Source organism: Drosophila suzukii, chromosome 3, assembly GCF_043229965.1.
Source record: "Drosophila suzukii chromosome 3, CBGP_Dsuzu_IsoJpt1.0, whole genome shotgun sequence".
Lineage (NCBI taxonomy): Eukaryota > Metazoa > Arthropoda > Insecta > Diptera > Drosophilidae > Drosophila > Drosophila suzukii.
In genome coordinates this window covers 15400089-15410942 of record NC_092082.1, presented here as the reverse complement: position 1 = coordinate 15410942, position 10854 = coordinate 15400089, and the positions used below count along the sequence as shown (strand labels likewise).

The 10854-nt window shown below is 40.5% G+C and overlaps 1 protein-coding gene across 1 annotated transcript; it reads left to right on the top strand.

Moving 5' to 3' along the window:
* The first annotated feature begins 9300 nt into the window (after positions 1–9300).
* On the top strand, positions 9301–10592 carry LOC108011181 (trypsin-7-like). The gene has a single exon (XM_017076272.4). The coding sequence runs from the start codon at positions 9639–9641 to the stop codon at positions 10554–10556; it is 918 nt and encodes a 305-aa protein (XP_016931761.4). The 5' UTR covers positions 9301–9638; the 3' UTR covers positions 10557–10592.
* The last annotated feature ends 262 nt before the right edge of the window (positions 10593–10854 follow it).

Below are 10854 nucleotides of genomic sequence, written 5' to 3'. Positions count from 1 at the left end.
CTGGAGCTGGATTTCAGCCACTGGAGCGATCATCGAGCTGCTCCGCCGTTATTGTTATTGCCATGGCCAAAAGCCTGGCATCGGCTGGCTGGAGCTCCTGGCTCCAAATTTGGTGCGAAACTGCGTTGTCGCGGGCGCTATTTTCCCCTTCGTGGATCGGGCACAGTGGGACAAGGGCCTTGGGATTTTCCTGGATACTGATTTTATTTAAAGAAAAATAGAAAATTTGAATGATCAAAAAAAGTTACAAGCCTTTAAAGACAAAAACAGTGCCATACCAGGTGCTACAAATTTTAGATCAATATCCAAATTGTATAATAAAATATTACGCTTCTCCAAATATTCTATCTTATATTAAAGATCTCAGTTCTGTTTAGAACAATCTGAAAGTACATTAATCGTATTCTCTTTTTAATCTAATTTTAGTTCATTGATCATCTCTTTAAATGTCCTTTATAACAATATAATGTAATAATAACATAATATTAACTAGTACTTAGAATAGAAACTTTATACAAATATCATTTTGATAAGAATTATTGTCACTTCCTAATTCATTGCTATGAACCCTCTTAAGTTGATTACCCAAGTAATGCCCAGAACTTAAAGTTTATAGAGTACAATGGTTGATCTCTTTAAAAAATGATCAAAATATTCCTCATCCACTTACTATCTGACCTTCAAATAAACACATTTCAAACCACTGTGCTGTCGTTGTCGTGCCTGTCGTCGTCGTCATATTGAAATTGAAAATAAGAATCGTATTTGGTAATTGCAATGAAAGCGAAAGGAGTGAAAACTTTTCTGCTGTTGTAGGTATGTTATTTTGGCCACTAAGATAGATCACCAAGGATAGCGGCCGAGCAGCGGTCACTTTCTATCCTATCGAGCGGTTCAATGACACGGCCCCCAACGCCCCCGCCTTCTACTGACTGTATTTTTTTTCCACTCGTAGTGTGTTCGCCATAGGTTATAGGTGGATATACATTTTTGAAGTGGACTCGAGCTGATGGCAACACTTATCGATGGCTAAGCCGAGTGCCTAAGCAGCTAAACGGCAATAACCACATCAAAATGCCAATGAAAACCTTTTGACATTTTTATCACGCACAGCACTGGCCCGAAGATCGAAGCTGTAAGGCCCGGCCAAATGCTAATTGACCTTGACATGCGGAAGATTTGAATGCGACGATATGGCCCCCCTTGCATCTGATGCACTTGAAGACCAACTCGAGTGGCTGCTGCACTTGGCTTGGAAGTCTGGGTTTTGGGTCTGGGTCTGGGTCTTGCCACAGGTAAGAAGTAAGAGGTACGAGGTACGAGTTAAGTGGTAAATGGTAAATGGTAAGTGTTGCGGTTGCAACATCATCAGCGCCGACATCGAAATGTGAATGCATATGCACGGTGTTAATTGCAATCGCCACTGCAGTGTGACCAAGGTGCCCGCAGTTCAACAAGTTAAGTGTAATTTATAAATAAATCACTCAAATTATGGGTGAAACAACGTCTCCACCTATTAGCTCATCAAATGTGTAAGATGTGTAGGGTTTTTCCTTTACGTTCGTTCTTCCGAATTGAATGAAGTTTTATATTTCAGTATGTATAATATCAAGCATGACTTAATTCGTTAACCATGTTACCACTTTAAGTAATGTAATAGACGAATAAAAAATTGAAAAAACCATACCCTCAAGTCGAATCAGTAATTAAATCCCTAAGTACCCTATGTTAAAAATGAAATTTTGATTACAAAAATAAAAATATTTTCTTTAACATTTTTCATAAAACTCCTCAAAACACCTCAGCAATTCGGTCACACTTTAATAAAATGTAATGAAATAAAGTGATGTCCAGTGGGCCGCACCTGATTAAATGTCTGACGAATAAACAACGAAAGTGCAACAAGTTGGGGCCATAAAAATGACACCAGTTGAGGTGGGAAAAGGGGGATTGGCAGATGGGCAGGGGGGCAAGGCCAGGCGACACTTCACCTTGGGATGTTCAAGTCGTTGTTTTTGCTGTTGGTGGTGCCAACGGTTATTATTTTACACGCTTTCAACTACAACTTCATTTTGCACTCGGCGTCTTTATGCCTTGTGCTATAAAATATAAAATGAAATTTTACGCACTAAGCGCGGCATTTAACACAAAACCGGCAGAAATGTTTTTCAAGGGGGCAGCATTTCAAGAGGGGAAATAATAAAAGTGAAACAGAAACTAAACCAAGGTTGCCCCACAAACTGCCACACACACCTGCCACCGATTTTCACTCTTCACCGCCGAAATGCGACATGTTTGGCACTAAAATTGATAACTCTATTGCCCATTTTCTGCTGATTTTGCTGCTGGCTGCCGCTCGTCAATTGCTCACCCGATGATTGATTTTGCTGATTGCCAACGAGTTTGTATCTCGCATTTGCAATTTGCATTTTGCAGTTTGCAGTTTGCATTTCGCATCTCTGCATATTTACCGCGGCCAATTATAATTAATTTCCCTGGCTTGTCGCTCTCTCTCACGTGAACATCGCAGAATCCGATGCATTTTGTCAACATCAACTTTGTAGCAGGAGAAAAACCGAAAACGAAAGTCCGCCGACTGACTGAGTGACCGACTGTCACCGACTCAGGTGTCCATTCATCACCTGTCATAATCAATCGGGATAGGGAAACGCCAAGGTGCCGAAAGTTGATAATAGGTTGGCCATAAAGACGAGGAAAGGCGGTTAAGTCGCTCCGAGAAGACGTCTCAATAACTCAAAGTTTGCGAAAAGAGGATCATTTATTATAATGATCATGGTGAACAACAAAAACAACCCTTGTACAAGGTCTAAGAATAATATTACTGTGTATATAATATTAGAAAGAATCTTAACTTGATCTTATTTCCTGAGATATATGAAAAAGGCTCTTTAAAATGCCATTTTTAGTCCATTATTAGTATTTTAAAATTTAGAAATATGGACTATACTGAAGATCAACTAAAAGTGTGAAGTATATTCAAAATGGTTTTTTATGTTGTTCTTCATTATTCCAAATGCTTATGTTTCCCATTTTACCAATTGAATAACTTGTGGTTTAACGGCCTTTTAAAAACATATTTCATGTTAAGGATTCCCTCCAGAGAACTTTCAATTTCTTTGGAAAGAGAGAGTAGAGCTCCATATGGAAATGGAAATGGCGAAGACCTTGTCCGTCAGTCAGATGAATGTGAATGTGAGAGTACTGACCTGGCTCTGCCTTCGGTTGCTGCCTCACTGACTGACTTGTAAGTGATCACTGATCGCCGATCTGGAGGAGGGGTTTCCGAAGGGGTTTCCGAGGGGACTCCCGAGCCTTAAACGGATGGCAAATGCGACTGGGAATAGCGGGCCTTCGTGCCTAAAACATTTTGCATAATTTGTGTTTTGCTTACTTTTTATATGTATTCCAAGGCTTGTAATTTGATTGCGTTGTTGATTTTATTATGAAAGTTGCGAGACAACAATAACAACAGCCAGATTAGCATTGCACACTTTTCTCTGGGAACACAGGGAAAAATGGTGAATATTTTAATCAGATGATTTGAAATGGATGCCACTTTAATTTCAGGAACAGAGGGTTTCGAGAAATACAAATTGTTCAATGTGTTAAATATTAATACAATCAAAAATTGAAGATATCTCTACATTTAAAAATCACTATGTACATTTTGAATATTTTATTGTTTATTTGGGAAATATATTTGAAATATATAGCCCTTAAATTTATTAGATTAATAAAAAACAGCACACGTAGCCTAGTATGCCAATATATTTTTTCTCTGCAGACTGACTCACAGGCGCCTACATTTTTATTTTTATTTTATTTTATTTTTTTATTTGCGGCGTAGCATGTTGCCAGCAATTGAATAAAAACCCTTTTCATGTCAATGCAACATTTGTTGCCCTGCCAGCCGCAGTTCGATATAAACTAGCGAAACAGCAACAATCGGCGGCGCTTTGGCTTTGTACTTGTCTCTTTGGATTTGGCTGCTGCTGCAGTTGTTTCCTATTAACGATAAAAATCACATGACACGAACTGGTCGGTCGATTTGGCTTCGTTTTCTGCACTTTTTCCATGGGCCGTGCTTTGTTTTGGTTTTTGCCCGTATCCCGCTTCGAGTTTTCGATTTGGCGCCGGCGCCACTAACCCAGTTTAAGCCCAGTTAAGAGCCCAGTTGAGAGGCCAGTTTCGAGCCCAGCTTAAATCCGACCTGGGCTGGCCAATTATGCCACATTATTGTCCAGTTGAGTGCCGCTGTTATCGCCCTGGAATGACAGGATGCGGCCAATTGGCAGGGCCACGGCCAATGCCTGAAGATTACGCAACGTCAACGTCAATTAAATCAGTTTTACTCCAAATATTTTAAGCCAATGTCAACCGAGACCGGGGGAAAGAAATATATTGACATCGTCTGCCCATCGCTCGTACACCTCTCTGCCGATCTCGATCGTCCACTGGCCACGCCTGATTGAATTTATGGCCGAACTGAGGACTGCGCACTGACCAACTGCATATCCAGACCCTCGGGGGGCTTTGGGGCTTTGTTTACACAAAACTTTCACAAATTAACCCAACCTGTGAACTGAAAAATTCAAAACTTAATGCCCGAAAACGCATCGACTCGATTAAAATGCTGCAAACTTAATTGGGGCCCAGTTTGTCGCACATTCTGGGTGGCCCAGCCAAGGCACAGTGGTCGTCATTAATTGGAACCCTCAGAAATACATCCTCGAGGGGCTATACAAGGTGGTATTAATAACAGGTTTTTAATATTTTAATTATTTTTTTTTCTGCCTATCTTCATAATTACTCTGATATTTTAATGCCACTATGTGAAGTGTTCTTATTTTCCATAACATTTTATGATGGAACTATGATATACTTTGCAGTAAGGTGATAACTGGTTTAAATTTTATATTTTTATTTGCTACTCAAATAGTTATACATTTGTATTTTCTTTTTCAGTTTAGTAATTGGCCCAAATACCAATGAATTTGAGAATTTACTTTCACACTTTTTGGAGAAGAAACGTACTTGAAATCAAGACAAAAAATCTCTTAAACTTGTTTTTCGAGATCGGTACAACGCAGAAGCTCATTAAGAGAGTTAAAATTCTAGCCTGAAAATATGAAATAAACGCCTATACATATAAGAAACGTTCTTGAAGTTAAGACTAAAAACCTCTTGAATTTGTTTTTCGAGATCGGTAGAACGCAGAAGCTCATTATGAGAGTTAAAATTCAAGCCAGAAAGTATTCTCTTTTCAAATTCCGAGTTAACCATGATCACTGTGCATCCGTATTATATGTGGTCTTCCTGGACCCTCACCTCTTTCAGATTCCGCCAGGCCCTGCGGCATGTGCTCGGTCAAGTGCAAGTGGCAATTTAAAGAATCGGGTGAGGAGGCTGGTGGTACGATGAATCGGGAGTCCCAGTGTCCCGGTGTCCCAATGTTGGCGCCCCCATATGCGCATAATAATTTCGATGGAGTGCCGAAGAAAGTTGCCGGCTCCTCGGCATCGTTTCATGTAGCTGAGCTCGTTGTTGGCCGGTAAGTGAAATGAAAAGTGCATAAATCTGCCGATCTGGCAGCGGAGTGCAGCGTAAAAAGCGGGGCGATAAGAATCGAATCGAAGCTGCGTTTTTGTTTGTCTCATTTTGTTTTTGGTTAAACGCAAGACAAAAGAACTTTCGCTTTCGTTTCGCTCTTTTTTCGGCCTGGTAAAAGTGGCCAGTGGGCTTGTGCATTATTTAACCAAATTTGGCCATTGAATGCAACCGGTCGCGAGTAGGTGCCCGCAACATCGATATAACAATTATGTGCGTTTAATGAGCAGCGGGAGCAGATCGATCGGAGGAGTTGCCGATCATGCCGCTGACGGATGAGATTGATTGCGTAAGTGCATTATTGTGCATAAGGAAAACTCCGGTCCACCGGTCCACCGGTTGCAACATTGTCACCCGCTCCCGTGGAGCGTTTACTTTCACTGAACCCCCACACCAGAATCGCTTAGAAGAGTCAGCGATTTTCGCTTGTTAGCTTTATGAGTCGGAGCGGTCGATAGTAAAAGTGATAGTCGTTTCCAATTGGAGATTATTATGGCTTAAGTATTTTACGACTTATATAACCACACACACGCACGAGTCGTCAAAGCAATTAAGCTACCCAAACACACACGGCCGAACCGAGCGATACAAATGCAGGCACTTTTCTAATTAATCTCGGAACGTGGCTGGCGGGGGGCGGGGTGTCGGACAAAAATCTCAATAAAATTTCATTTTCATTGACAGCCGCTTTTCAACTGCAGCTCCACGGCGATGCCAATGCAATGCAATGCAATGCAGTGCTATGCCCAGTACCGCCCGACTCGCATGATGAAGTGTGGAAACGGCAACAACAAGAGCCACCACTCGGTACACTTAATTGACAAGTGTGAAACTTTCGATTTCTATACACCCATTGACATACAAAACGAGACAGCCAGAGACACACCGAAAAAAATATAGATCAATCTGAATCCTAATCATCGGTTCCCAGAGATTTAAGTACCTTGTTAATGGTAACCTTGTTGGAAAGGAATCAGTGCCAGCATCAATGACCACATTCATTTTTTCACACAATAAAATCATATGAAAGAAGAAATGAACTATTTTACAAAATTAACCAAATCTTGTAAGCCAATTTATTTGACATATTGACTCACTATTTAAAAACGATTTCTTTTTTTTTTGATTTTTAAGATGTTATTCCCAAACAGTATCTTATAGTATATAACTAAATACCTATCCTAACTTTTCAAGTATTCAAATTGTTTTATAGAATACTATAATATTTTCTATTAAATGTTTAATGTTTACCATATACTCGTACCATATCTTACTATTTATAAACAATTTTTTTTATTTAGGTATTCGTATCCCTATCATATATTGAATATTTTTAAATCCGTTTTCTCATTTATGTAAATTAATTTATAGAGCTATCCAAAATGATTCCTTTACATGCAATACCCCTACATTTTTTGCTGTGCAATCTAATGATGCTTTCTGCTATGATTTGTTGTGTCTAAATGTCACAATTCTTTCAAGTGATGGGCGGATCCCGGGCGGACAGGAAAGCAGGGTCGCCGTAGGAGGAGGTGTTGGAGGTGCGTCTGTCCCGATTCGAATGGCATGGGGCTTGCAGTCTGGATTTTTGGAGTGGGGAGTACGGAGACGGAGTACTCCAAGCCTGCTATCGCTATCGGGAGCTGATGGCTCCAGTGATAATTGCCGATATATGGCGACTGGTCGGGTGCGTCTCGCGTGCTGACTTGACAAAAAGGCTGCGCAATGCCATCAAATGATTAACTAACGGCTCGGATCGACATGAAACGTGCGAAATGGGTGAAATTTTCTTGGCGTGTTCGAGTGCCGGCCGGTGCGATTTTACACTACAAAAATTATGTTTCAATTATGCCAGAAAATGAAAGTTGCTGCAGAGGCCACTGTAATGGCTTAATTGCTGCCACCGAATTGCGGGTAATCCAGAGGATCATAACGAGAGATCTTTATTTCTTTTACTTCGAATTAACAGCTAGATGAGTTCATGCATTCACAGAGTGCCTTTTAAATACAGTTTCGATAAATATAACAAAAAGCACATAAGAAAAGCATCAAAAATATATAAAGAAAAACATATCTTCATCAACACAAGTTATTTTTAACTCGCCAAAAATTATATTTTCATTTGAATACCATCCTAAAATTCTCAAAAACAATAAACACTTTAAACCTAAATTCTTAAATAATCAAAAATTCATTAGAGCTTGTTGAGTTCCGCCTATTAAACTTCGACTGTAGTTTTCAAAGGAACAACCTTCCCAGAACAGTCATCCCGTCGTTTGGAATTTCGACATTTTTCTTGGCAAGCCATAATTAAAAATCAATTTGGTCCAAAGTTCCTATTATGCAAGAGCCGTCGCCGCGACAGGCTCGTAATAACCAGGTTCGTTGCCTCAGTCTTTCGTTTGCCGTTTTGTCAAAGGTGCAGGCAGTCGGCAGTTGGCAGTTGGCAGCTCCCCCATCTGCCGCCAGACATCAACGTGAGCCGCACATATCGAGCATAATATCGCGATGTGGAACGGCATGGTCTATTGGAACCCGGGTTCATGCTATGTCAAGCATGATTTCGCTGTTTGGGGCCTGCCTCAGAAACACATTAATGAGCACACAAACTGGCATTTGACAGATTTTTTAATTAAACCATACAAATTGCGATTCTTCACGCTTTTCGCCACACGAAACTGGCGGATATTATTGCTGGCCCACTTAGCCGCGGGCCTTGGAGGGAGCTCCTCCATCTCCTCCATCACCTTCCCTCTTGCCGCACAAAAAAAAATGTGGCATTCCATTTGGCGATAAGCGAGTAATCTCAGCAAGAAACGAGTGAAATGCCACCGTTATCGACTATCTGGCAGCTGGCAGCTCCCGCGTAAATGCAATTTAAGGAGCGGGGCAAAAAGAAATTTGCATAGGCGCCGGGCTAATGAATTTCTGCTGCCTGCTTACATAATTATCGGCGGCACCATTATGGTCTAAACCTGGACCTGGGGAACTGGGGACCAGGTCCCCAAGTCCAAGTGCTCCTTTCACTTTTGTGCGAGTGCGCCTGCCTAATTATTCCTGCCCGGCCGTGTCCACATCCACCATTGTGTCCCCTGTGATTTCGCACATAATTAAGCTGCGCAAAATGTACATTAAATTAATAGTTTTATTGTTTTGTCTCCGCCTGAGTCTCTGAGAGCCCGCCAGTCATGCGGAAGCGGTGCCCTACCAAAAATGGGCAGCCGAAACCTGCCACAAAAAACACCAGGAGTGAAAAGGGGTAATAAGCCATTGCCACTAGCGGCAATAAACAAAGACAAAGCACTGGTTAAGTTATGGTTATAGCGAAATTTATGCAAAACCTTTGCCAAAGACAAAGTCAAGACCCGATTATTTTCACTTTCTTCTTATGAAGAAGAACTTTTGAAAGCAGAAGCTAATATTCGTATTATATCATCTCAAAAATTTACCATCTCTGTTTTAGATCATATGTTTATTTTATAAAATGGTCAATCGATTTATTGTCCTTACAAAATTATAAGTTATTCAAAAATTTTGTTTTCGTTCTCAGGGATTTTTGTTTTTATTAAAAGTAAGTTCTTTAAGATTCCTTTCGTTGATTTATATTCGATACTGTATGGATATTTTAATTATCCTTCGACTAAGCAGATTAACTTCTTAATTATTTTTAGCGCTATATTTTAATTTAACACATCTTAGTTTGCAATATTATAAATCTGTTCATTATATTTAAGTGTTTTATTTAAAACAAGGCGGGATTCTAGGAATGTTTAGCATGAGCGTGTGGCTTATGACTACAATTTGACAGCATGTGAAATCTGAAAACGCTTCGGGCTGTTTTTTGTTTGAGCTGCTAATTAAGTTGGCCTACTTCGCGGCAAAAGATAAATGCCCAAGAACAACAAAAATACATGCGTATTAAAAAACCGGGAACCAAGAGGTCGAAAGGTGACTTACAGCTGTAAGATATTTTAGTCGAGAGCCGATCGTGGCCCTGATCGGTTGCAAATATGGATTTCAAAAAGATTGAATATTTTTCGGGAATAGTAGTATTTGCTTGTCTATGTATCGTGGTATCAAGTGGACAACCGCAAAGTTCTTCCTGGAGTGGTTACTATATAGACAATGGCACCCACTATCTGCTATATCAAGGGCCAAGTCTCAAACCCCAGACCTTTCTGCCTGGAAATATATCTACTAACCCCGCGATAAATGCCCTTGAAGCACAGGATTATCTGCCAACTCGCATAGTGAATGGAAAGAAGATAAAATGCTCTAGAGCACCTTATCAGTGTGCTCTCCATTATAATAATAATTTTATTTGTGGGTGCGTAATACTCTCCCGCACATGGATTCTCACTGCCCAGCATTGTAAGGTTGGTAGAGCTGGAAGATATACTGTTCGAGCGGGATCCACGCAGCAGAGGAGAGGTGGCCAGCTCCGCCACGTCCAGAAGACAGTGATCCATCCGGGCTACAGTGAATACACCATGAAGAACGACCTGTGCATGATGAAGCTGAAGAGCCCACTGAAACTCGGCCGGTGTGTCCAAAGGGCAAAGCTTCCGTCCCCGAAAATCAAGCGATTCCCCAACTGTTATCTGGCCAGCGGATGGGGACTGACCTCGGCAAACGCTAAGAATGCCCAGCGGTATCTGCGGGGAGTTATAGTCTGCATGGTGAAGCGAAGCAATTGCCAGCAGGATTATTGGAAGGCAGGTATCAGGATCTACAAGCAAATGATCTGTGCCAAGCGAAAGAACCGAGACACCTGCTCGGGAGATTCAGGAGGTCCGCTGGTCCACAAGGGCTTTCTCTATGGAGTCACATCGTTTGGAATCGGTTGTAACAATCCAAATTATCCGGGAGTGTATGTCAATATCTTGCGATTTGTTAGATGGATGAAGGAGGTGGCGCGCAATAATTAATTTTCGAAATACACAATAAACCTATATTTGGAAATAAATGTATTTTAAAGTTGTCAGTTATAAAGCTACTATTAAGATAGATATACTCTGTTAAAACCCCATTCTTTGATTCAAATTTGAGACAAAATTGTTTATTGACATTTTCTTAAATATTCTTTTCTGATTTATAAGAATGAAAAAAATATTAACGTAAATACATAAAGAAGGGAATGTTTACAATTTATACGTACTATGCTAAAAAAATCGTTTTGAAAAGATTTGATTTGATTCCCGTTCCGGCCTCCAAAAGAGGTATGTC

Bases quoted from the DNA above. Each gene is read 5' to 3' on its own strand.
- LOC108011181 (XM_017076272.4), top strand. From the start codon at position 9,639: ATGGATTTCAAAAAGATTGAATATTTTTCGGGAATAGTAGTATTTGCT.